Genomic DNA, 22,414 nt, shown 5'->3' with positions numbered 1-22,414 from the left:
AAACAGATAGACAGGAGCAGGGGTATGATGGGAAGACAGAGCCTGTGGGTTTTAAACCAGGACCATTCAATATTCTTGTGAGGCCTATGCCCTAACTTATTTAAAAGTATGTTTCAGTTATAAATGCTAATATAATCCTGAGATGTTATTGGTCTGTTTTTGACTTGTTGCCTATCATTAAAGCAAATATAGGAATAACTTGTTTCTAAAAAACTGCATGTAGAAATTCCAAATATTAGTTGCCATTTCAACTGTCAAGGTCAAGATATAGATGTAGGTGAACTTTCTCCATTTGATGGGGTAGATGGAAGAAAATAAAGCAGGTAGCAACAGTAGATGAATGGAAATGATGCTCAGGAAAGTCTGAATCACTACCTTCTATGATACATTTAAGCAAAGACAACACACAGCTGATGACAATAGTCCACTCTCAAGGCTTGCTTGCTGTATGACTTGTTTCGAAATCTTGAAGTTATAATGGTCTTGATAACTACTTTTTTGTGACTGAGATATACAGCTAAGAAATGTGCAACGACATGAATGAATAACTGTAATATTTGTTCCATTTCTCAGGTCTTTTTCATCCTTCAGTATCTATAAGCGGAAGTATTTGCAAGTTTTTATAAAAGTAGATATTAATCTAGGCCATTTGATATGGCACATCTGACATGTGTATTGTCTGATGGAAAAAAACAGTGATTGCTTAGAATTTTTTTAATGTTGTTCTACAGTTTAGAAAGTTAAAATAACCGTATCAAGTACAGTGTTCCAAATACTTCTGATTATTCTACAATGCTCAATTTCTTTTGTTTGGTTCAGAGAATCCTGTTATGTTCATTAGTATTCTAAATTAATTTGATTTATTTTTTTTTTTTGCATTCTTTAATTTCTTGCCCTTTTTGTTGCTGAGACGGAGTCTTGCTCTGTCGCCAGGCTGGAGTGCAGTGGCGCGATCTCCACTCACTGCAACCTCCACCTCCCTGGTTCAAGCAATTCTCCTGCCTCAGTCTCCCCAGTAGCTGTGACTACAGGAGCACACCACCACACCCGGCTAATTTTTTTTTTTTTTGTATTTTAGTAGAGACTGGGTTTCACCATGTTGGTCAGGATGGTCTCGATCTCCTGACCTCATGATCCGCCGCCTTGGCCTCCCAAAGTGCTGGGATTACAGGCGTGAGCCACTGCGCCTGGCCCAGTATCTTGCCTTTCTTTGAAGAAAGTGAATGCATTGAAAATAATATCTACATGTTATATGACATCAGTAGATTTTATGGATTTTTGGGCGGAGTGCTCATCATTAAAAAACAGGCTTAGACCAGAGAATGCAAATCATATTTCGATAATATGTGATTACTTGTCTGCTGTTCTGCATGCTATACTTGAGCTACTTGAATTGTAGGTAAAATTGCATCTTCTATATTTAATTGCTTCATGCATTTTACAACTACTATATCCTACTTTTTGTTTTTCTCATTTTACTGCTTCTCTAAAACAAAAGATTGCAATACTGTTTTCAGAAACATGTATCCATGTATTTCACTGCACATGTATTCACTTATTTGTAAGTGGTTTAAGACAGCTGTTCATTGATTTTTTTTTTTTTTTTTTTTGATCTTTGCACATATTCCATTCATAGTCTGGCTCAGAAAATATCTACTGGGCAGAATACTTCAAGATAAATTTCTGGCTACATAGGTTTTTTTATTTTTTTTTTTTTAAAACTCTTGTCAATGAACTTTATAAGGATTTTGTTCATTTTCTAATTATTCTATAGATGCACTGTCGTGACAGTTTTGTTCTTACATATAGGATTTGGTAGCTGGTAACCTTTTTATAATTCAGATAGAAATTGAGCATGTCTGTGCTTTTTAAGAAGTATGTTTGTTTAGATATGTGGGTTCTTCCCATTTAAGAGAGCAGTTACTCTCTGTTTGTCAGCCTAATTTTTGTAGTAGCCACCCAGGAGATATTGGATAAACCAGTGTTAATAATGAAGGTGGACTCGAACTATCTAGGCTCAAAAAATTGTATGCCTGGACCATAGTCCTGGACCATAGTCTCCGAGCTGTGGGTTTACAGTATATATGTGTATCTTGCGTGTTTTCATTTACCTCATTTACAGGTCTTTCTTCTGGATATGTCTATAGGATAGAGTAGGATGTTGCACCAACTGTGCTCCCATGGTAGTGGTGGATTCCATTTGCTGACTTAGTCTATCTGAATGATCTTGCATCCTTGCTTTGTTGCCAGGTTTGCCAAAGAGCGCAGGCTGAGAATATGGAGAGACTATGTGGCTCCCACTGCTAATTTGGACCAAAAGGACAAGCAGTTTGTTGCCAAGGTGAGTCATTCTCAGCATCTTGATATGCATAGTGGACACTGCCAGGCGAGTAATAATACAAGGATTTGAACAATTAGAAATGCTGAAGTTCTTGAAAATTTCGAGGCAAACCACTAGGGGTGTGTGTGTGTGTGTGTGTGTGTGTGTGTGTGTGTGTGTGTTTTATTGTAGGGGGCTTAGAAACCATTAGACTATTTAAATTTCTTTGTAAATTAGCTAACTTCAAACTAGCTTGAAATATCTCTCATATTTTAGGACTTCTTTTTTATCTGCTTAGCAAATAGCATTGTCTTAAGATTTCCTATGTCCAAGTACAGATGGTCCCTGACTTATGCTGGGTTGACTTAAGATATTTTGACTTTACAGTGGTGTGAAAGCAATAGATATTCAGTAGGACCCACATTTGGAGTATCCATACAGCCATTCTGTTTATCACTTTTGGTCTAGTATTCAGTAAATTAATCAAATGAGATATTTAACACTTGATTATAAAATAGACTTTGTGTTAGATTATTTTGCCCAATTGTAAACTTATGTAAATGTTCCAAGTATGTTTAAGGTAGGTTAGGCCAAGCTATGATGTTTGGTAGGTTGTATTAAGTGCACTTCCTTCCTGCCTCCCTGCCTCCCTGCCTGAAGAGAGTTAAATGCATTTTCAACTTACAGTATTTTCAGCTTATGATGGGTTTATCAGGAGTTAACCCTGTTTCTCTTCTTTCTGTTTTGGAGCTCTTGGTTTTTTTGTTTTGTTTTGTTTTTCCCAGGGAGTTCTCCATTGATGTGTTTTGGGATAGACTGCTTTGAAGGAAACTGGAGCTATTATCCTTGGTGGTATCAGCAGTGCTGTAAAAATGTTTTTTCTTATTTGCATGGTTTTGTAACTTGAGTAGCAGATCTGTTATCTGTGTCTTCCCAAAATGCTGTAATGTTTTCCAGCCTATTTTTACTTTTGCCAAGAGATGCTAGAAGTTTTGTTTTTATGGGCTAAAAGTGGTTAAGTGCCAAATTCTTGGACTGAGAGGTGCTGTCTCCCTGTCAACTAACCATGAGTTTAGTATGGAAAGCCACTAGGTGGCACTGTGAGCCTGAGAAATCCTGAGACTGTCTTAGAATGGTAAAATTTTAGCAACCTCTGAGGAATTGGCTAAATTTCTTCACTCTTTTTTACGATGCCCAAAGTAATAGGTCACAGAGTGGTCTAGTGGCCTCTTTCCCTCTTTTTGTAGGTGATGTCCAGGCAGCTGTGAGGTTAGCCATAATCATTCCTTTTGGTAGGCATGGGTGGGAGTTGCCCCTGGTGGGATATCCTGGCATCCTCCAGGTCTTGATGCAGACTGCATGAGGCGTGTACCTGTGTGGACACTTGGATATGGGTTGCTCTGCCTACTTGGAACTCACTCAGTTGTGCTTATGCTTCCCGTAGTGTGTTCTGTGTTAACATAGCTACACAATGAAAGGATGATTTTTCACCCAAAAAGGGAGACAGGCCTTCAATTTTTTGCCATCTTCACTTTGAGAGTCTGTGACATTACTGATGTAGATGAGGCATGTGAGGATCTTAAAACCCTATTGTGTTCCTACCAGCCTTTCCTCGATTAAAACTGAGTTTGTAGAAAAACCTAGAATATTTTGAAGAGTTTTGGGCCTTGGCTGGTTGGGGAGTTAACTAATGCACTGCATAAGAACAAAATTCAAAGGATTTCGATTATTGAGCTTTGCATTTATCTTAAATATGACTTTACTGATAATTAAAAAAGGGAGACCTACCTGTAGGAGAATTTTTTCCACTTTTAAAAATCTAGGATCTGGCTGCGTGCGGTGGCTCACACCTGTAATCCTAGCATTTTGGGAGGCCGAGGCTGGCGGATCATGAGGTCAGGAGATCGAGACCATCCTGGCTAACACAGTGAAACCCCGTCTCTACTAAAAATGCAAAAAAATTAGCCAGATGTGGTGGCGGGCGCCTGTAGTCCCAGCTACTCGGGAGACTGAGGCAGGAGAATGGTGTGAACCGAAGAGGCGGAGCTTGCAGTGAGCCGAGATCGCGCCACTGGACTCCAGCCTGGACGACAGAGCGAGACTCCGTCTCAAAAAAAAAAAAGAAAAAAAAAAAAAATCTAGGATCCTAGAATCTGTTTTTTCTTTAAAAGAGAGCGAGGCTTTTGTCATGACAATGAAGTTTTATTCATTACAGTGTCAAAGTAGAGGAGATTGTCCCTAGGAATCATCTGATTGAGGATTGTGAGGAATAACCAATCTTCTATAGAAATTGAAACATAAATTGAGGCTATTTGGGTATATGTCTGCTTAGAGGGTAGAGAGAAATAGGTAAAGAGTTTTTAAAACTTACTGACTTTTTAAAATTCTTTGGCATTAGTTTTGCTTTTAAAACAGGAAAAAACATAAAGAAGATAAGCATAAATACCCATACTACATGAAACACTATCTTGGCCTTGTTTTTTAATTTTTTTTTTTTTAAAACAAAGTTGATCATAGTGTCTGTCTCAAGGTTGGCAAACTATGGCCCATGGGCTGAATTTGGCTGGGCACTTGTTTTTGCATGATCTGTGGATTTTACATTAAAAAAAAAAGGATTTTGTGTTAATAAAAAATATATCATGGCATGTGAAAATTATGTGAAATTCAATGTCAGTATCGTAAATAAATTGGAACGTAGCTATATATGTTTGCTTGTGTATTGTCTGTGTCTGTTCTTGTGCCATAATGGCAGAGGTGAGTAGTTGTGATAAAACTGTGTGGCCTGCAAAGCCTTAAATATTTGTTATCTGGCTTTTTACTTAATAGTTTGATGATCTCTGATCTATACCAGTCCTACTCAAAATGCCTTGATAAAGTGACTTAAGGAGCTTGGGCCAGAATGTAAATCAAGGCATTGCTTCCTTCATCAAGAAAAGCTTACTACAAAAAAAAAAAAAAAAAAAAGTCAGCAATGTTCTTAGTGATGTAGTTGATTAATGTTCTAGTACAAGTTCCTTATCTTACTGCAGACTGGCAGCCACTTTGAATAGCACTGATCTGTACTCTTTTGTGTGTAATTTTTAAGTTTGCACGTTTTTATTTTTAATACAGAAAATTAAACATTTTTTTATAGGCTTACCTAACTCTTCCTTGAGGCAGTCACTTTCAACTCTTGGCTAATTCATCTCTGAATAAAACATTTACATGGCTATTTCTTAATTTTTCAGTTTTAGGTACAACTCCTTTCCTTCATACCATGGAAGAGGAGGGCTTAGTTTTTTCACATAAGCACGCCTACTCATGTGGGCGCACAGTGCTCTTACCCAGTTCTTCCAATATGATTATGTCATAATTTAGTTAATATTCAGTATTTATTTTAAATGATAATCACCACTTGCTATATAGCATATTATGGCTACTTTTAGTTTTCTGCACAATTTTTTTGTTTTCCCTGGAGTTAATAATTTTTAAAATTTACATTTTTTATATACTTATTATTAATTCAGCCTCCAAACTCTGTCTAAATCTCCTCCCAAGAGGAGCTTCATTCAGTCTGCTAACACTATCTTGGAGCCTTGCAGCCTGCATCAATCTGGACTGGTTTCTCTTTTTGCCTGTTTTAGAGTTGTCATTTTTGGATTTCTTCACCATTGTCCTGGGGGATTTCTTTGCCTTACTCTTGGATTGGAGCTAGGATTGCTGGATCTCACAGCTTCCTCTATAATTTGCTTCTTTGTTTTAATGGCACACATTCTCTAACTTCATGGCAAAGAATGCTTGGGAGGTAAATTTTCTGAGACGTTTCGTGTCCATTCTCTACATACACTTGATAGTTTAGCTGGATATAGAATTATTTTAGAAGTCATTTTCCATTAGAATTGTATCTATCAGTATTGCTCCACTGTCAGTAGTTATCAGAAATTTTTTTGATTTCTTTTTTTTAATGGATCTGAAACCTTCCTGATTTCTCATCCTTATATGTGTTTTTTCTTTCTGAAAGGTTTTAGCAAATTCTTTTTGATCCCAGTGTTCTAACATTTCATAGCAATGCACTTTTATTTATCTATATGTGAGCATATTATGCCTCAATGTTTAGTTGTTTTGTTCTGAGACTTTTTCTCTCAACTCTTTTGTTGGTTTCCATCTAGAATCTTTGTTCTCTTTTTTTCTAGAACTCCTGTTATTTGGTTATTGGATTTTGTGGGCTCGTCTTCCAGTTTTTTTCTCCTATTTTCTATCTCATCTTCTATTCTTTTTAGATTTCTTTATAGTTATTTTTCAGTAGTTTTATTGACATGATACTGTTTTATTTTTTAAGAGCTTTATTTGTTCTCTGCATGTTTTTCTTTTACTATTATAAAAAATAAAGTTTAATACTTCAGAGATAAAAATCATCTCTTAACTTTCTGCAAAATTGATTTTTTTTTTTTTTTTAAGTTTCATTTTTCCTCCATACTCGCTATGTTCTTCAAGCCTCTCCTCTCCCCTCTTTGGGTTATTTTGGTCCCTTATTTTTCATATTACAGGCTTTCCTCAGATATTTGCTGAGCCTTGGTTTTCTGTCTTATTTGATAATGAGATATTAAAACACTGAGTTTAGAAGCAATGACCCTAGTGTGGGATGTAGGGTATACATATTTGTTTGTTTGTTTTTGAGACAGGGTCTTGCTCCGTCACCCAGACTGGAGTGCAGTGGTGCCATCACAGTTCACTGCAGCTTCAACCTCATGGGCTTAAGTGATCCTCCTGCTTCAGCCTCCCGAATAACTGGGAGGTTCACGCTAACACAGGTGCACGCTAACACACCTGACTAATTTTTAAATTTTTTGTAGAGACGGGGTCTCCCTATGTTACCCAGGCTTGTCTTGAACTCCTGGGCTCAAGCGATCCTCCCACCTTGGCCTCCCAAAGTGCAGGGATTACAGGTGTGAGCCACCATGCCTGGCCAGGGTATACATCTTGAAATCCATCTGCTTCTTACAAAGATTTGAAACTGTTCATCTTTTTTGGTCTCATTTTCGTTTGCAATTGAGATGCTTGATTTGACAGTTTCTGAGTCTTGGCAGATTAGGGAGAGTGGGACTGCAGTATAAATCAGATTGGCTATTGTGTTTTCTCGCCACTGTCTCAGGATTTAGCTTTTGTGAGTCAGTGGAGTAAGTTACTACTCATCCATCTGCTTTCCAGCTTCCAGAGTTTTGTTGCAGTGTTCTCTCTCATTATCTTTTTCCTTTTGGGCTTATGTATAGATAGGTTATACAGACCCCCCCCCCCCTTTTTTTTTTGAGACAGAGTCTCGCTCTGTCACCCAGGCTGGAGTGCAGTGGTGTGATCTCGGCTCACTGTAAGCTCCACCTCCCAAGTTCATGCCATTCTCCTGCCTCAGCCTCCCGAGTAGCTGGGACTACAGGTGCCTGCTGCCGTGCCTGGCTAATTTTTTGTGTTTTTAGTAGAGATGGGGTTTCACTGTGGTCTCAATCTCCTGACCTTGTGATCTGCCTGCCTCAGCCTCCCAAAGTGCTGGGATTACAGGTGTGAGCCACCGCACCCGGCCTCAGATCCCTTTTATCTAGAGGTGTTTAGAGAGGGAACCAAAATAAAGAGCTTACTTCTTTAATTGATGTGTAATATTTCATCGCAGGCTGCACCATAATATTTTAAACCAGTCCCCAGTAGGTTTATATTCATGTAGTTGAGAATTTTTTTCATTATTTAGAAAGTGGAAGAAATCTCCAACTAATTGGCAGTTACTTCCTTAGAAATGATTTGGCTCACATTTGCCAAGTATGTCTATAGAAATGTTAACCAGTATATACCACTAAGTGTGTTCATTTTCTAATACGTTGTAAAACAGAGATTGGCCAGCTTTTTCTTAAAGGACCACATTGTAAATATTTTAGGCTTGGTAGCCATATGGTCTCTGTTGCAACTACTGAACTCTGCCATGGTAGCAGGAAAACAGACATGGATAGTGTGTAAACAAATGGTTGTGGCAATATTCCAGGAAAACTTTATAACAATATGAAGTGGGCTGGATGGCCCTTGGGCCATAGTTTGCCAGCCTTTGTTGTAGAACACTGGATATCGACATTAAGTTAAAAATGAAAAAAATATACGTATTACTTTTTATAACCTGGAACTCAACAGCAGTTATATATCATTTTACGTGATTTAAAATATCTGTTAGTGGCAAACAGTTTTCCTCAGGGAATCCTAAAAAGGTTCTAAGGTACATGGGACCCTCACATAGTCTGAAAGTCCTGCAAGTCTTCCCTGAATGATTCTGCTTGTAAAGATCATGTGATTGTAAAGCTCTAACAAATAGTGATTCCCTCTTCAACAGTCACGCTGTTTTTTAGGAATTGATTGTACAGGGCCTCGCTAAAAGCCCGAAAAGCCTGCACAGGGTAACCTATGGCCTCTAACTGGGTGCCTCTGGGGCTCTACAGTTGATTTCTGGAACTGAGGCAAAGCTGTAAGTCAGAGTGCCAAGAGGCTTAAGTCTCAGAAATGTGAAACTCGACGAAGTATTCTCTGATACATGTAGCCTATTGAAAGACTGGTTCCCTTTGTCTGCTTAAGCAGTTTTACTTCTTGAGGAATGGAATGCAAAGGAAGGGCTCTCCTTGTCTCTTCAGGTTAGCAGAGAAGCATGTTCACTTCACAGCGATTAGCTGAGCTTGCCCAAGACTTTTGTGCCTGTCGTGGCCTGCCAGTTCCCTCCCTGCCTTCCCTGTGGCGTTTTAGCTGATCTGTGCTGTTTGTAGCCATATGGTCCCCTGAGCACGTGGCTTGGCTTCCCTGTTCCTGCTGCTGGATCCTTGGGCATTGCAGATTTCACAGACCTGAATAACGTTGTTGTGGGGGATGGGAGAGGGATGGAGTGGAAGCATGTCCTCAAGAGGTATCTCCTTACCACCCTGCCTGGTTAGAGGCTTCTTGCTTGGTTCTCTGTACCTATATATAGATCAAGCAAACAGAGCCCTGAACTAGGTGCTTTGAAAAGATGTAAAAGAACTAGAAGTGGTTCCTGCCTTCAAGGAGCTTACCTGCTAGGGCTTTGTCTAGGAGCGCTAAGTGGTTAACTGGCATTGGTGGCCAAGTCCAATTTTGGAGATCAGGGTATAAACTATCCATGGGTACAGTAGATTTTAGAATGTATTTGCTTTTGTCCTGGTAGTTTTTTGCTGTGCTTCCGGTCATAGCTCTAGATGGAGTTCATTATCATGTCTCTGAAAATTTTTTTCCTCAATTTTTTTATAATGACAAAATTCATAACATATGTAATATCTTAACCATTTCTAAGTGTACAGTTCAGTGGTATTTATATTCATATTGTTATGTAGCTATCACCACCACCTATCTCTACAACTCTTCCTTTGAAACTATACTCAATAACAATAATTCTACATCCCTCTGTTTCCCCTCTTTCTGGCCCTGGCAACCACAATTCTACTTTTTGCTTCTGTGATTTTGACTACTCTAAGTAATTATATAAGTGAAATCAGACAGTCTTTGTGTCTTTGTGACTAGCTTATTTCATTTAGCATAGTGTCCTCAGGGTTCATCCATGTTGTAGGATGAGTCAGAATTTTCTTCCTTTTTAAGGGTGAAAAATATTCCATTGTATGTGTATACATTTTGCTTACAACCTGTTCATCTGTCCATGGGGACACACTTGGGTTGCTTCTACAGTTTAACTATTATGAACAATGCTGCTATCAACATGGTTATACAAATATCTCTTTAAGACCCTGTTTTCAATTATTTCAAGTTTGTACCCAAAAGTGGAATTGCTGGATTATATGGTAATTGTATTTTTAAGTTGTTGAGGGAATTACTATACTGTACCATTTTACATTGGTGAATGAGGATTCTACTTTCTGTACATCCTCACCAACATTTGTTATTTTCTGGTTTTTGGGTTTTTTTTTTCTTTTTTTTTTTAATAGTGGCCACCCTAATGGGTGTGAGGTGATGTCTCATTGTGGTTTTGATTTGTATTTCCTTAATGATTAGTAATGTTGAGCATCTTTTCCTGTACATTTGTGTATCTTCTTCGGAGAAATGTCTATTCAAGTCCTTTGCACATTTAAAAAAGAAATTTCAACTTTTCTTTTAGATTCGGGTGTACATGTGCAGGTTTGTTATGCGGGTATATTGTCTGGAATAGGATCCAGTCACCCAGGTCGTGAGCATAGTTCCCAATAGGAAGTTTTTTCAGCTCTGGCTCCTTCCCTTACTCTCTGCGAGCTCTAGAAGTCACCAGTGTCTATTGGTCCTGTCTTTAGTCCATGTGTACCCAATGCTTAGCTCCCACTTATACGCCTCTTTGCCTGTTTTATAATTGAGGTTTTTGTTTTTTTGTGGTTGAGTTTTAGGAGTTCTCTATATATTCTGGATGTTAATTTTTTTTTTTTTTTTTTTTGAGACAGAGTCTCGCTCTGTCGCCCAGGCTGGAGTGCAGTGGCCAGATCTCAGCTCACTGCAAGCTCCGCCTCCCGTGTTTACGCCATTCTCCTGCCTCAGCCTCCCGAGTAGCTGGGACTACAGGCGCCTGCCACCTCGCCCGGCTAGTTTTTTGTATTTTTTAGTAGAGACGGGGTTTCACCAGGTTAGCCAGGGTGGTCTCGATCTCCTGACCTCGTGATCCGCCCATCTCGGCCTCCCAAAGTGCTGGGATTACAGGCTTGAGCCACCGCGCCCGGCCTGGATGTTAATCTTTTGTTGGATATATGATTGGCAAATATTTTTTCCCATTGTGTGGTTGCCTTTTACTTTGTTGCACAAAATTTTCATGAAATCTAACTTGTACTATCATTGCCTGTTCCTTTGGTGTCATATTTGAGAAATCATTGCCAAATCCAGTGTTGCAAAGTTTCTGCCCTGTGTTTTCTTCTAAGAGTTTTGTAGTTTTATAGCTCTTATATTTAAGTAATGAATCCATTTTGAGTTCATTTTTAGTTTTGGTGTTACATAAGGGTTCAACTTCATTTTTTTGCATGTGGATATCTAGTTTTCTTAGGACCATTTGTTGAAGACTATCATTTCCTCATTGACTGGTCTTTGCACCCATCTCGAAAATCATTTGTCTATATATGCAAGGGTTTATTTCTGGATTTCATTCTGTTTCATTGGTCTGTATGTCTGATTTTTATGCCAGTGCCATATGGTATTGATTACTGTAGCTTTGTAGTAAGCTTTGAAATCAAGAAATGTGAATTTTCCTGCTTTGTCCTTTTTCCGGATTGTTTTGGCTATTCAGGGTCTCTTGAGATTTCATGTGAATTTTAGGATGAGCTGTTCTGTTTCCATAAAAATAATCATTGGGATTTTAATAGGGGTTGCATTACATCTGTAAATCACTTTTGGGTTGTATTGACATCTTGACAGTATTGTCTTCCAGTCCATGATCATGAGACATGTTTCCATTTATTTATGTCTCTAATTTCTTTCAACACTGTTTTGTAGTTTTCTTTGTACAAGTTTTTCACTTCCTTGCTTAATTCCTAAGTGTTTTGTTCTTTTTTGATGATACTGGAAAAGGAACTATTTTCTTAGTTTTCTTTTTTGGATTGTTTATTGTTTGTAGAAATGCAGCTGATTCTGTGTGTTGACTTTATATCCTGCTACTTTGCGAATTCATTTATTCTAACAGTTTTTGCGGAATTATTAGGGTTTTTTACGTATACATCATCTGGGAACAGTGATAATTTTATTTCTTCCCTTCCAATTTAGATGCCTTTTGTTTCTTTTTCTTGCTGAACTTCTTTGGCTAGGACTGTCAGTAGTATGTTAAATGGAAGTGGCTCTCTGACATGGTTTTTAAGCGAGGATGCAGCTGAATATTTTTGGCATTATCTGGATTTCTCCAGTGTATTCCCATGTGGTAACATGGAGAGAAACAAAAAATACCTGCCACTTCCTTGCCTTTTGCCATTTGACTTTCAGTTGAAAAGGAAGTTCTGGAGATTGTCTCACCAGAAAGGTGGGCTCTGCTGAACCAAAAAGGGGTCAAGACTTGGTTTGCAGCTTATACTAGTAAACCAGTGTGCTGCTAAGAAAAAGAAAGTGATTGAGTTAGAAAAGATTGAAAGAATATTAACCTGGCTTTAAAAATTATTATTAGAGACTTCATTTAGGTCACTCTTTAGATTTACAGAAAAATTAAGCAGGTAGTACAGAGTTCTTACATTACTCATCCACCCTCAGCCCAGTTTCCCCTATCATTAATATTTTATGGGAGTACTGTATATTTGTTATAGTTAGTATATCAATATAGATACATTGTTATTGACTAAAGTTTATGTTTTATTCAGGTATTCATTTATTTATACTTTATTTCTGTTCCAGGATACCACATTGCATTTAGTTGTCATATCTCCTTAGGTTCCTTTTGGATATGTCAGTTTCTCAGACTTTTTTTTGTTTTTGATGATTTTGACAATCTTGAGAAGTACTGCTCAGGTAGTGTGTAGGATGTCCCTCTGTTGAAAGTTGTCTGATGCCTGATTTCCATGTAATTACATCCTAAGAGTATCTGCTTTGGTTGTGCTTAGGTGCCTGGAGGTGCCTCTATCAGGATATTGCTGTGGTTTGTTTTTGTTGAGGACAAGGGTGGCAACTGTATTCTTCTGGGGGACTGGGGAGAAGAGACATAGCATATAACCTTAGGGAGTGGGAAAAACAGCCAGATGTCATGATTTCAGAGAGGAGAAGAGGTGTGTATTGTCATTCTCAGTGGCCTCATCAAAGCACAGTCTCTGGTCATGCCTGTAGAAGGCCCTTTTGGGCAGAGAATCCTTTGTTTCTATCTGGTACTGGAAATTTTGGCAGTACTGGGACTATTGGTGGTTATATCCACAACTCAGAAGGCTGTTGAACAAAAAGGAGGCTTTTTTGTTTGTTTTATGTGTGCTTCAGGGTTTTCAGAATCTGAACAACAGCAGCCTATTGCACCCAGTAAGCACTGTGGACAGGCTGCACAGATGAGAGAGTGTGACAGAGGCTGAAGATAGGCATGGATGTTCCCCTGACAGAACTCTGTAGTTTTCTTGACTCATGGCAGCCCTTAGCCTACACCTTGTTGTCATTAAACCATTTTTTCCTCTTGTAATTGGGCTTCAAGAAATGAGGAGGGAATTGGATTTGGTGCATGTATTTGAGTCCAGATAGTGACTTTTTCCATGTAGATTTCTGCTCCAGTGCCTTAGGTTATCTCTTGATGTGTGGGGTGTGAGTATACATGGGATTGGCTTGATTAGGGATCCATAGCTAGCAGAGAAAGTGGGCAGTGTGGGCATACTTCAATTATCCTGATGAAAAGCACCAGAAGAAATATCACTGTTAAAATGTGGTCGGTAATGGTGCTGATGAGCTGGCTTCAGATAGTAATCCACTCTGCATCTCACTTACTGCACAGTGCGTGGCTGTAACCAGTATTTTATTGCCGATTCCATGTCTCTGCTCAGGAGCTACTTGTTCTCTGGACAGTAATGATACAATTTACAGAGGAATAAAAAACCATGAACCCCACTTATACACACACACGGACACGCACACATTCACTCACCCTTCCTACCTTCACCAGCAAGCTAAACCTTGCTTAGCTGGCAGTGGCAGAGTGCGCAGTTCCTGAAGAGGAGGTTTCTAATCAGGGAGATGCTGAGCAGCAGAGAGAGTCTGCTGCTGGGGCCTAAAATTTACAGCTCCAAGAATTCATAGCTGCCACTGCTGCTGACATATTACAAGGGGTGCCTAATCCCAGTAACGTGTTACAGGACATCCTTAGATCTTCATGTTCTGTAATCAGGGGGTAAAGATGTGAGGACTATGATACTTTCTTTGGTTTTATTACTCTCTAAGAATGACTAGGGAGCAGAAAACCTCTAGATATTTCTCGTGTCTTGCTTATAGGAATTTCCCTATGTTTTTGGGAATTCACAATAAGAATTCGTTTTGGTTTGAGAGAAGGTGTAGATCTGTCCAGCATTAAGATTTGGGAAATCCTGTGATGTATGTGCCTTTGATACATCTGACAATTACCCTCTATCCTTTGAGTATCCATTTGGAGGAGGAGTTATATTGATTTGCTATAGTAGCTGTTTTGCTTAGTATGGCTCAGTGGAATTTTTTTTCTTTTCTTTAGCTTGAAATTAGGATACCGGAATAGCAGATATCATGGGAACACCTTCCCTCCGCCCGCCGCCCCGCAAAATGTTCTGTCATCCATTTTATAATATCTTTCTCTTCATCCAAATGTGGGATTTTGAACAACAGGGAAATCATTAGCTGGGGTCTTTCTTTTTGGTCAGTTTTGTCCAACCCACTACTGGAATTCCATTACTGTGGACATTTTTAGTTGGCGTTAGTGTGTTTAGATGGTAATGGGAATAAGATGTACTCTATTTTTTCTTTCAGTGACTGAATCTGTATTTTTGGGTATACTGTCTAGACAGTTTTTAAGTTCTAAACTCATGAGTGTGTGTTTTTGTGATTGGACTGGCCTTAAGGGGCTGTTTGGTTTGGGGTAACCAGCCCTGACCTTGGTCCTGGTATGATCACTCATCCTGCCTTTGATTACCATTAATCTTCACGTTTTTCTGGCCAGATGAATTTTTGGTTCTGGCTCTCTGGGTTTTAGTGTTTAGCCTATGATTCCCAGATCTGTCAACAAGGTTACAGGAGAATGGTTATGGTTATTCGAGGTTGTTGTTTTGCTGTTTTCAGGGTTGTAAGTTAATCTTAAGTATAGTAGAAAATTAAAAATTTCTCTTTCTGAGCTTCTCAGTTCTTTCTTAGAACTTTCATTACTTTTCTGATTACTGGGCTGTTCTTCTCTAATCTGCTTTCATTGCTTACAGTGGTAAAACCCAGGGATATCTTCCCATCCACCAGCCATAGTAAACCTTCTGTGGACTTACAAATTGATTCCAGCTGTCATCTTTCTTTTTTCATTCATTCTGTTTGATGGCACTTAACTCGTCCTGTTTTCTGTCATACATAATTTCTCATTTATGTTTTATATCCTTCTTCGGATTGTTTCTTAAGGCATTCCTTACTCTTTGGTGTGTGGTTGGCTGGTTCTTTGTGCTTCTGGTGTGTGGCTGGCTGGTTCTTTGGAAAAGGTAGAGAATTGCTGTTTTCAGAGGAAGCTGCAAGTAAATGGATACATTCTGTGCTAGAAGATCTAAGGCCTTTCAAGAAATAGTTAGGGAGGCCTCCTTTAAGATACTTATCAGTGTGACATCCATGATGGCAAAAAAGAGTCTACTTCCTTTTGTTTCACGCATAAAAGAGGAGGGAAATTTTGCCAGTCCACCCTCGCTGTGTGGCAGCTGACCCTGTAAGTTTGTTCAGTCTGGTAGCTCTTAAAGAGGCCTGATTGAAGCCTAGAAGAGTTTGATTTTGATTCTGCAGATGAAGTAGATGGTGACAGTGTTTTGTAGTCTACAGCTACCTTGTAATAAAGTGTTGCTTGAAAGAAAAAAAAAAGGCATCGAATATAATTGGGTGAATTTTAGAGTGCTGGCTGTATTATGCGTTCTAGTTATAACACTGATGTGGTAAGATCCCAGTTTGAATGGAGTTTTATTCTGTACACATTGTATAATGTTCTAATAACCTTCACAGAGGAATGTTTATGCTTTTGTCCTTTGACTACATATCCTTGTAATTTATCCCAGACTAGTTCTTTTTCTTCTGAGTGTGGGGTCCTGTGTTGCTGATCTTGGGTTCCAAAACAAAGATGTCCATAGTAGTAGTGCTCTGAAAAGGTGGCTTTCAGAGTATCTGAGGTAATATCTCAGTAATTTCATGTTTCTGCCTGTGAGATTAACAGCTGAGCATCTCCTTTCCCATGCTGAGATGACAATTCTTTCTGCCCTTCACTTGCCTTTGATTTTTCTGCTCTCCATTGGGGCATCCTATTTTGGTTCTTTCTCATCTAGTGCTGGTACCTTCTTCAAATCCAACCCTTGCCTCTTTTTCTAGATTCACATTGAGATTTTGATTTTAGTTTACAAGCTGTTTCAAGGAGAATCTTCAATTACATGTAGAAACAGGATTTCCAGTTCTTAAGCTTTGTAGTTAACCACACATCTTGGTCAGGGCAAAAATAAAAAAAGATTGACCATCTTTATGAATGATACAGATTTTGTCTCATTGAGAAATCATAATAAGGTCTCTGGGAACTGATAATTATAGCATAGTTTTCTCTGGCATTGTTGCACCATGAAGGATGATACTGTTTCTCCCACAAATGGCTATTGATCTCACTTTCTACCTGTGAGGGTGGTGGGCCTTGCTCTTGGACATGTGATGGGGGACATAGAAGCAGGTTTAAGCATGTTCCTTTTTGCTCACAGGTGATGCAGGTTCTGAATGCTGATGCCATTGTTGTGAAGCTGAACTCAGGCGATTACAAGACTATTCACCTGTCCAGCATCCGACCACCGAGGCTGGAGGGGGAGAACACCCAGGTGAGAATAGGGAAGCAGGCATGCCTTTTTGCATAAACCAAAAGGAAAAAGTTGGAGAATTAATTAATATATGATACGTACATGTGGGAATGCAAAGGGACAAGTATTTTAAATCACCACAGTATTATTTTCTAATATTTATAGCCTGACTACCATTGGGCAGGTCTCAGTGTCTTGTGGCCCACACCCACTGCTCTGCCGCATTTCACATGGGCACTGTTGGCACTTCTCCCCAGGGGACTTGAGTGCAGTGAGGGTTGGGATATGTGAGATGGTGGATGAGTTTATTAACAATATCTTATTTTTCTGTGAATAAGGAGAGGAGGAGGTCTGTATCTCGTGTACATTGTAATAGGACCCGTTTCTGCTGGTCATTTTGATTTGATAGTTCTTTACGTTTTTGTTCTAGGAAGAAATGAATCTTGGTATATATATTCACTGGGGTCACCTACTCATTTTTTGCAGTTAGTAACTAATTGGTAGTTAAACTGTTTGCTATTTTTTGGATCTTTTGGCAGATAGGTTGGTGTATGACTCAGGTATATCAATTTTGAGAAATGCTTTGTATGAAAACTCTAATAAGAGTTGGTATTACACGTACAGATAGTGTAATTTTTTTTTTTTTGTAGTCATGACAGTTACATAGCCATAAGAGTTATGAGAGTTGGGAATAGGGATTAAGGCTGAACATTTTTGGGGTTTTGGTTATGTCATATTTTTACAGACATCTTTCCCTCTTCTGTTTTTGTCCACTGATAACTAAAGTGTGTGACTTGTGTTGACTAGTTATAGAGCTAGTTCCTTAATGAGAGCCAGCGCCAAAGGCAAATATTTGGACAGTTTTCAGAAATTAACTATTGTGGATTGAAGTTTAGTGCTGTGTGTACTATCGTCTGCTTTTTTTTTTTTTTTTTTTAAATAAAAGAAACAGAGTCTTGTTATTTTGCCCACACTGGAGTGCAGTGGCTATTCACAGGTGTGATCATTGCACACTACAGCTTCAAACTCCTGGGCTCAAACAGTCCTGTCTCAGCCTCCTGAATAGCTAGGTCTATAGGTGTGAACCACTGCACCCAACTTATCTACCTTTTTTTAATTTATCCCTTTATACAAAAGGGATGGGATAAAAAAATCCCTTCTGTATAAAGGGATAAATAAAAAAAGGTAGATAAGTTGGATGCAGTGGTTCTAAAGGTGTGAAATTTGCTTTTCTGATGTTTTGCACATATACATATCTTGGTTGCTTTCACAAGTTGAAATTCATGCATTGTTTTCATTTGTGTGAGGGTTTAAAGACAGCACATAAGAGTAAAATAAAAATATGATTGTCTTTTGAGTCAGTTCATGCATAAAAAACACATATGGGATTGGTGATTTGAATGTCTGACCAATCAGTTTTTTCTCTCTCTTTTTTTCCGTTAGAGAAGGCAGTTTAATGCAGCAAACAGTATTATGGTAAGGTTGAGAATTTAAATGCATGAAAGCTTAGAAATGCCAAAATAAGGTTCTCTCAGTAAGTGTAGCTCTGCCTCATTGCACAGAGTAAATACACATCTCCAATTTTATCAGTATTGGGAGTAGTCCACAATTCTGCATCTGTGCTGTACAGTTGGAATTAAGGTTCCCACAGCAACCACAACTTTGAAATTCTTGAACGTTAATTTTTGTGCCTGTATCATCAGCCAGTGCATTATGTTAATGTAGACTATATAGCTGAATTTTAAGCAGTTTTTAGGGGGATGGGGGTGTTATAGCTTAGGTAGGATGATAGCAGGTTTTCTGAAGTAAGCACTAACCTACTACTGAGTATTTTTAGTTTTCCCAGGATCCTTTGGAACTCGTCAGTGGGTAAAAGATGCATTTTCCTTAGCCTAACGGCTGATGGGAAATTATTGGAATTGGAGTATTTCTTAGTTTAGGCAGAATCCTGATTGTAGAATTTTTTGTCTCTTACAAGGCCTGTTACCTCTTTTTTTTCTTCTTTTTTCTTTATTCTTTCTTTTTCTTCCTGTTCACTCCTGAGATCTTACTCCATTTTAAGACAGTTCTAAGTAAGGCTTAGCTGCAACAATCTACAACATATGGCTTATGAGGAAGATGGAGCAATGATTTCCATTATTTGTCTGTTAAAGTCCTTTGGAAGAGTTTAGTGAAGGGCCACATAAGAAATAAGTTAATATAATGAACCTTGAGTGTAGTGGTGGAAGGCACCTTGAAGAGTAGCTGGTTTTGATGGGTGGTCTGGGTGATCTTCCCAGGTCAACTGCTGTACATTGTGAGTGTCAAAGATGAGAAGTGAGTCAACAGGAGGAATGGCTCTCTAGGCCAACACTGTCAGATACATAAATGTGAGCCACACATGTGAACTCTATTTGTTATTTTAAATTAGTACGTAGTTAAGTTAAAAAACTAAAAAGAAACATTAATTGTAATTTTAAAATTTGACATATCCAAATTATTATATCATTTCAACATTTAATGAATATAAAAAATAAAGGAGACATTCTCCCCCTTTTTAAAACTAAATATTTGAAATATGGTATGTACTGTACATTGGCACTACATTTTAATTCATTGTAGCATATTTCAAGGACTCAGTAGGCACACGAGGGTAGTGGCTACCATTATGATTAGTGCAGCTTTAGAAATTTGCATAAACAGGTAGTCGTCGTTGATGTATATTTACAGATGCTTATTTTGTGCCAGATACTGTGCTGGGAGTGCAGCAGGGAATAAACAGATGTCCTATCTCTGCCTCATGGAACTTTAAAGTCTAGTAGGGGAAATACACAAGTAATTTCATTTATGTTAAGTGGTACGAAAGAGAAGCTTAGAGTTCAGGAGAGTGCATAGTCTGGAAAGGCTACTTTGAGGAAGTGACATTTAAGGCCTGAAGGGAGATTAGGAATTAGCTAGATAAAAAGTGGGAGAAGACAGTTTCTGACCTGGAGAGCAGCAATGACAAGAATTAGGGGAGTTTTGGGGACTAGAGAATGGATGGCTCTTGTGGATGGTGCATGAGTGGTGTGACACCTGTGTGGTACGAAACCATAGGCAGCGCCAGATCAAACATGTCCTGTGAACATCTCAGGATACTCAGGAAGGGAGAGAGAAAATGGGGCATATGATGAACTGCTAGTGATTTTGTATGACTGCAACAGAGGATAAATTTCAGGGGAGTGTTGAGAAATGGGCCTGGAAGTTAGACAGGTGCCACTTGTTGAAGGCTTATATGCCATGCATTTTAGGTTTTGTCTTGAAGAATTTTGAACTGGTGAATGGCATGTTTGAATTTAAATACTCTTGTTTTGGTTGTTTGAATTTACAAGATATGAAAACAATTTGCATATAAAGAGAATATTATGCCTGGTAAAAACTTATTTAGCAAGGAACTCTGGATTTTCTTTTGGTAAGCCTCAGTTGACCAAAGACTTGGACAATGACATGATGAAGAGTTAATGTCTTAGGAAATGTTAACTCTTTCAGGCTGATGAGTGAGAACTGTGGATGCTGCTGCAGCAGTCTTTCTTTCTTTTTTTTTTTTTTTTTTGAGACGGAGTCTTGCTCTGTCGCCCAGGCTGGAGTGCCGTGGCGTGATCTCAGCTCATTGCTGCCTTCGCCTCCTGGGTTCATGCCATTCTCCTGCCTCAGCCTCCTGAGTAGCTGGGACTACAGGCGCCCGCCACCTCGCCCGGCTAATTTTTTGTATATTTAGTAGAGACGGAGTTTCACCATGTTAGCCAGGATGGTCTCAATCTCCTTACCTCATGATCTGCCTGCCTCGGCCTCCCAAAGTGCTGGGATTACAGGCGTGAACCACTGTGCCCAGTCTCCAGCAGTCTTTCTTTATACTTGCCTTTCGACTTAAAGAATCCCCCCACCCCCAACCCCTGCCCCTTTCCTTGGCCTGGGATTACTAAAATAAAAAAGAAAAAGAAGAAGAAGAAAAAAGAATTCCCCAGAGGTCTTATAAAGTGTACAAGATCCTGCTCTATGCTTATCTTAAAGTTACCAGAGATTTACAATATGGGTGTGGTAAGAAACGTCACCTGGGAATCCTAGTGTGACTGTAACTTTATGTGTTTAAAGACTGAGCAACAGGCATCCTCTTGGAGTCTTAGGTTTCTGATTTCCTTTACTACATACCAGCTGTTGTTACAGTCACAAATGAAGCCCAGTCAAGTATTCATGACATAGATGTTGAGGCCAGGACCTCTGTTAGCTCATATGGCATCTTTGTGGAAATTTAGAGAAGGGTACTGCTTCTTCCTGTCACTATCATGCCAGGGGCCATGGCTTGGCAAGCAGAATGGAAGCTAAATTTTGGCTTCTGTTCGCCCTTTGTCCCCTTTGCCAGGTATACTTCTGCAAGGCACAGCATATTGGCAAGGCAAATGGCACAGCCATTTCTGCAAGGCAAAAATATCGGCCTGCCCTAGTTAGAACAGGCTGGTAGAATCTCCAAGGAAAACATCAAGGGCATTTTTTTGGGAATTGAGGAGTGGTTTTGTAGTTGCAGAAACATGGAGTGCTTGAGGATTGTTAAGAGATGAAGGTCTGCGATGGATGGACTATGGAGGGCCTTGAAAGAAACACTAAGGACATTACCTTCTCTCTAATTATAGGACTCTGCCTGGGGGTCAGTGGCTTTGGCATGGAAAGGATAACCTGATAGCTTATGGTACCAGAGCCTTTTCTAAACCAAAGAACAAAGCAGGAGAGGGTGCAGAATAAGGAACTAGATGAGTGGGTGAAGAGGGAAAGTCTGTGGCATGGGCTCCCTCAAGGACAGGCAGATGAGGGCAGACATTCCTGCTCTAGTGCAGGCCTCCACTGCTAGCTCCCAGATGAGGACTCAGTGGGACTTTACCTTCAAGGAAGCATGGGGGAGGTTCTTTTAATATTTTCTTCCTCCGAGACAACTCTACATTTGGAGGATAGTAAGGCAAATTGTTTTTTTCTGTTTTGTACACAGAGACAAGTTCATTTCTCTTAAATTATACTGGAAGATGAGCTTTTTGCCTATTGCTAACCGTATTTCCGCTCCCTTAATTTGGTTACTTTCTAATTGGAGCCAGAGGAAGTACTTGGACAAACATTGTGATCAAAGGAACTGTTTTCACTCTAGGCTCTCCAGTGTTACCCAGGAATTCATGGGTAGCCACTTCTGGATTTTGGTTGGAGCTAGGTTTGTTGCTAGATAGTATTATGGGAGAGTTAAAAGGAGGGATGTGCAATATTTCCCTCTATAGGATTCTAGGTGGATATGTCAGATGTTGTTGATGGTGTTTCTGTGGCACCCTGCTTCTGGATTAATCCAGTGTCAAGTCGTAGGAGACATTAACTCTTCCAGGCTGAGAGCCAGTTAAGAAAGCTGACATGTGATGCTGTTGTGAACCTGGCCATGTATCAGGGTTTCTCTAAAGGGATAGTTTGTTTTATCCATTTGTTTGCTATAAAGAAATGTGCTAAATCTTGGAGAAAGGCTGTGGGTTTTCTGAGCTGGTGCCTTAGAGGAGATAACACGTTGTGCAGATCTCAGGACTTCCTGGAGAGCGCTTGGCTTTGATCTGAAACTGGAAAGCCTAGTGCTCTATTGCCCAGGGCTGCTGTG

The 22,414-nt window shown here is 39.2% G+C and overlaps 1 protein-coding gene across 1 annotated transcript in view; it reads left to right on the top strand.

Moving 5' to 3' along the window:
• SND1 (staphylococcal nuclease and tudor domain containing 1) overlaps window positions 1–22,414 on the top strand; it is a 447,074-nt gene that overhangs the window by 52,685 nt on the left and 371,975 nt on the right. Inside the window, exons 9-10 of the mRNA XM_010378725.2 lie at window positions 2,251–2,341; window positions 16,687–16,800. Of these exons, the coding sequence (XP_010377027.1) occupies window positions 2,251–2,341; window positions 16,687–16,800 (205 nt within the window). The remainder of the gene's footprint in view (window positions 1–2,250; window positions 2,342–16,686; window positions 16,801–22,414) is intronic.

This window comes from Rhinopithecus roxellana, chromosome 6 (assembly GCF_007565055.1).
Source record: "Rhinopithecus roxellana isolate Shanxi Qingling chromosome 6, ASM756505v1, whole genome shotgun sequence".
Lineage (NCBI taxonomy): Eukaryota > Metazoa > Chordata > Mammalia > Primates > Cercopithecidae > Rhinopithecus > Rhinopithecus roxellana.
This window is presented reverse-complemented; position numbering and strand designations above follow the sequence as displayed.